Source organism: Engraulis encrasicolus, chromosome 17 (genome assembly GCF_034702125.1).
Source record: "Engraulis encrasicolus isolate BLACKSEA-1 chromosome 17, IST_EnEncr_1.0, whole genome shotgun sequence".
NCBI lineage: Eukaryota > Metazoa > Chordata > Actinopteri > Clupeiformes > Engraulidae > Engraulis > Engraulis encrasicolus.
The window spans coordinates 9,214,258-9,219,257 of record NC_085873.1 but is presented as its reverse complement, the minus strand read 5'-3'; the positions used below and the strand labels follow the sequence as shown (position 1 = coordinate 9,219,257).

Here is a 5,000-nt window from a genome sequence, read left to right as displayed (position 1 = left end):
TAAAAACATGAAATATGTAAGGTGCATAAGTTGCAAAAGCTAGGACCCTAATATTGCATTAGAATTTGTGGTAACACTTTATTTTAGGGATACATCTATTATCACCAATACATACAATGTACCTGTATAAGTAACTTGTAAGGCATGTACAAAGCAAAATCAAACATTTGTTAGGCATGTATTCACAAATGTGTTGTTCTGGCACAATAAGGGATTTATTACCAATTTAACCTTAGTAAGGACCTAGTAGGCCTTAGTGTTTGCTTCGTACATGCCTTACAAGTTACTTATGCAGGCATTAACATTGTATGTATTTGTGCTAATCGATGTATCCCTAAAATTAAGTGTTACCAAATTTGTTTATTCAACCCTATGCCAACATATTTAATTAAAAAACCCTCAAATCACAAGTGCCTGAAAGCAGCATCCATGCCGCTAAGCTGGGTTAATATGCATCAGGCTTAAATGGGTTAAGTTGGATGGGTCATTGGATATATTCATAGCACTAATAGTGCTTTTAGCCTCATAGCCTAACTATGAAAAGTATTACTGCACCAACACAGAGAGGGTAATCACATTATTGGCAGTGTGATTTTAAGAGTGGGGGGAATGCTGACTCTTACTACCAAAGGTGTCCAAAGTAGTCAGTAAGTACAATACTAGCACATCATATTACATAACTGTTATAGCAGTTAATCCATTGTACCTTGTATGAGGTAGATGGACTGTGTTGGAAAACACCTGGAAGAACCCAGCACAAATTTGATCCAACCAGCACATAGTCAGCTGATCGTAAGACAACTACACAGGTCTACGAGTTAGTCAGATAAGTTACTTGTGTTTGACTGTGTTTCCTTTTTTTAACTTTTACTTTTACGTTTGACACCTCGGTTCATCACCGTGTTACACAGATGTGTTTGATTTTTCAACTAGCCAAACAGGGCGATAATTTTTCAAAGTAAGCAACTGAGGGAGGAAGGGAGAGAGAGGGAAAGAGAACAAGAAAAAATACAGAGCCAATGCAATAACAGATTCTTGAACAGAGTAGAGAAGCCACTCACGTGAGTACACATGGGGGATTGTGGGGTGTGCACTCACGGAAGCTGTGCTGCCCCCGGGGGTTGGCGGTTGGGGTGGGGGGAAGTTTGTGCCTTTTTTTAGCCCAGTCCACTCAACGACACTGTGGCACAGACCTCCAACTATACACACTACATGACCTCAGTTCCCAATGCTTTCTGCCACTGGGTTGTGGCGATAATGTGCAGATGTCCCCATTTTCTCTTTCTCTGTCTATCTTTCTCTCTCACTACCTTCCTCTGTCACTTTTTTCACACTTTCTGTATCTGGCTCTTTCTCTTTTGACATTCCCTCCCTTTCCACCTCTTAGCTTCCCTCTCGTTCTCTCTACCTTCTCCTTCTCGTCCTCGTCCTCTCTCTCTCTCTCTCTCTCTCTCTCTCTCTCTCTCTCTCTCTCTCTCTCTCTCGCTCTCTCTCTCTCTCGTACCCATGGAGACAGAGCCCATGGGGGTGAAGAGACCAATGATAGGGAGGGATCTTGACATCACACTGCATGTTCTCAACCTGTGCAGCTACTAGCCGCAGGGACATTTGTCCAGTTGACTCTGTGTGTGTGTGTGTGTGTGTGTGTGTGTGTGTGTGTGTGTGTGTGTGTGCGTGCGTGCGTGCGTGCGTGCGTGCGTGCGTGCGTGCGCGCGTGCGCGCGTGCGTGCGTGCATACGTGTGTGCGTGCGTGTGCCCGTGCCTGCGCCCCCGCCCGTGCCTACCCGTGTGTGGTGTGTGAGTGTGTACATGCGTGTGTGCGCGTGTGTATGTGTTTGTGTGTGTGCGTTTGTGTTTGTGTGGAAACATGGGTGTGTGTTCTGTGTTGGGGGATGAATTACAGTTCAGTAGCTAGGGCAGAGACGGAAGGCACGGGGCCAAGAGGAACCTTTCACACCACAGCACAGTACAGTAACACACCCTGAAGGCAAAAAGGAGCACACACAAACACTCGCGTACACACGCGTACACACGCGCGCACACGCGCGCACACACACACGCACACACACACACACAAGCATGCACGCACAGTGGCATATTTAGTACTATAGTATAAATTCACTGCAAGACAAAAGAGTGAATTGACATTTGTGTTTCTAGTGCTTCAACAGTTTAGGTGGAACACATATGTAGGATGGTAATAGTGTAATGGTGAATACAACTTGTGAAGTCCACCTGCTGTTTAGAAAACACACACACACACACACAGACACGCACACGCACACGCACACTCCTGCTTTCCTCAGTGCACCCCCGCACCACCTGATCAGCTGCACAGGAATGATGTGACCACAGTTCACTTAACTTGACTAATTGTATTGACGTGTCCAGCCAGTTGCTTTCACACTCGTTGAAAGACTGGGGTTCTCTTCACTGTTCGAATGCACTAACCCAATGTGCAGTCTCTCCATGGATTGAGAGTGGTATTGAGCTGTGCCATGGTTAAAAAAGGAAATAGACTAGCTAGGTGCAGAAATAGAAACTAGATGTTGCCCTTTTCTCAGTTTGAATGTTGGCGTCGTTACTGTACTTTGCCTTTGTAGGGCAGAGTTATTTGGTATGTTTATAGAGTATGTGACTATGTGGATAAGTATCTATGTGTCTGTATATGTACTGTACAGAGTGATGATGTGCTGTGGTATGGTGCACACTATTATAGGCCAACTGTAGAAACATCAAAACCATGATAATGATGATGATGATGATGATGATGATGATGATGGTTGTTGTTTGTTATCATTATGAGTAGGCTAAGTAAATAGTATTAGGTTTATGATGATGAGTAAAGTGTGATCCACGGTTGTTGGCAGGACCCTGCAGGAGCTCCTGAAGCAGCCGGGTCTGGAGGTCAGCTCCCTGGACAGCAGAGGAAACCACAACCCCTCACACGGAGCCAACGGGGCAGCCCGCATGCTACGCAGCCGCAGTGGTGAGTGATGGACAACACGCACGCACGCACACATGCATGCATGCACACACGCATGCATGCACGCATGCACCTGGCTCCACATACACAGTGTGCTTTCACACAGTCTTGCACATACACACAAATACTTATAATAACACACACACACAAACACACACACACACACACACACACACACACACACACACACACACACACACACACACACACACACACACACACACACACACACACTGTGGCAAACTCTTGCTACAGGCAAGTAGCCTCTTACACTGCAGATGTGCCCGTGGACAGGTCTATTCACCCTTTGCTGAAAAGACTCAACTACATCATAACAGCATTAGGAAAGCAGCAGGTCCCTTGATGGAGTTGTGCCTTACTAATTACACACCTGATTCAGGGGTGGGGTTAAACTTTTTTAAACTTTGTGCTCGTCCATTGTCTTTGCTTTGCCCTGATGAAGAGCTATATGGTCGAAACATGTTGGCATTTTAATTTCAAATATGAGTAGCCACAGTTATTAAAGGCTTTTTAATATACCTCCTTCTTCCGACTGATTCACCTCTGAGTGTCTGGGACCTGCTGCTTTCCTAATTCTGGATTTCCCAACCCCAAGAGCACCATTTTGGACTGTTTTCTTTCACACACCTGAGCGCCGGGTTGACTTTTCTCTTTTTACACCAAAACAGCATTGCTAATGCAGAGAGTCTTAAGAAACCGATTAAGACAGTTAAGGGTGGTTATCATTCAGGTGACAATAAGGTTATAACAGAGACTCTGCGCCACAGGGTTAAGCATTAGAATTTGGGGTGTTAAGTGTGTGTGTGTGTGTGTGTGTGTGTGTGTGTGTGTGTGTGTGTGTGTGTGTGTGTGTGTGTGTGTGTGTGTGTGTGTGTGTGTGTGTGTGTGTGTGTGTGTGTGTGTGTGTGCGTGTGCGTGTGCATGTGCGTGCGCACTTGTGTGTATGCGTGTGTTTATGCATGTGTGCGTGACAGCGTGGTTTCTGCTAGATGCCGTTAAGTGCATTAAATGTACAATCAGGTTCAATTAAAGACTTTTGAGTCAATGGTTGAAAGTTGTTGCAGGGGAGGGAGAGAGAGAGAGACAGAGAGAGATAGAGAGAGAAGGGCCGGAGGGCAGGGCTGAGTACTCTCACGTGCTGGGTTAGGTCTATCTCTCTCCCTGACCCAAACCTCTGCCGCCACACAGGCTATAGCGATGGTTTTCCAATTGGGGGCCGGGGAACCCCTGTGTGGGGAGTGAGGGGTTGTTAGGGGGGCCACTGCAGGTTGGCAGGAAAAGTATAGCCGAACAAAATAAATAATTGAATAAAATGAATAGTTAACGTATACCAAAATAAACCAAAAATAAGCGTAGCAATATTTCCATAGTTGTAAACTGCATTTTAATAATGTATTGCTGAACATAACTACTATTATTGTTAATTACTATAATTATTATTTTATATATCTGGCTCTGCTCGCTCACCCAATAACCAGCCAAAGATTTTCCGCTCAGAGCTCGCACATATTCGCGGGCGTGGGTATTGTCCGAGCTCTCAATTGGAGCCCTGTACTCCCGAGCCTGAGAATCGTTTTAACTGTAGCCAGCACCGGGCTTAGCAGTTCAGCACCATGGCCAGCGATCTTGCCCAAAACGATTTTGCTTTTAACCTAATGCTCCTTGAGTGCAGTTAGTCCAGCGACCCCGTAAAGCACTTTTATGATCGGTCCAGCGTGCGGACAGCCATTCTCCTGCGAGAACCTCATGATCACGAGAAGCCTGTTCTCCAGCGAGAACGAAGATGTACGCATACATAGGCAACTGAATTCTAATTTCAGATAGCGCACTAATGAAACTTCTGTCATCTCAAACATCTAAACGTCTGTCGTCTGTGGGTTGTTTCTTCTGTTTCACTCCAACGTGAACACGACAACAAAATAATTATCTGGATGTCTAGCAAGGATACACAAATCTATAATCCTATTGTTATAATAAAATGAGTCCTTAAGTA

The 5,000-nt window shown here is 45.2% G+C and overlaps 1 protein-coding gene across 1 annotated transcript in view; it reads left to right on the top strand.

The window, feature by feature from the left end:
• The window catches only part of shisa8b (shisa family member 8b), a 52,846-nt gene that overhangs the window by 20,046 nt on the left and 27,800 nt on the right, over positions 1-5,000 (top strand). Inside the window, exon 3 of the mRNA XM_063221457.1 lies at positions 2,871-2,989. Coding sequence (XP_063077527.1) covers positions 2,871-2,989 — 119 coding nt within the window. The remainder of the gene's footprint in view (positions 1-2,870; positions 2,990-5,000) is intronic.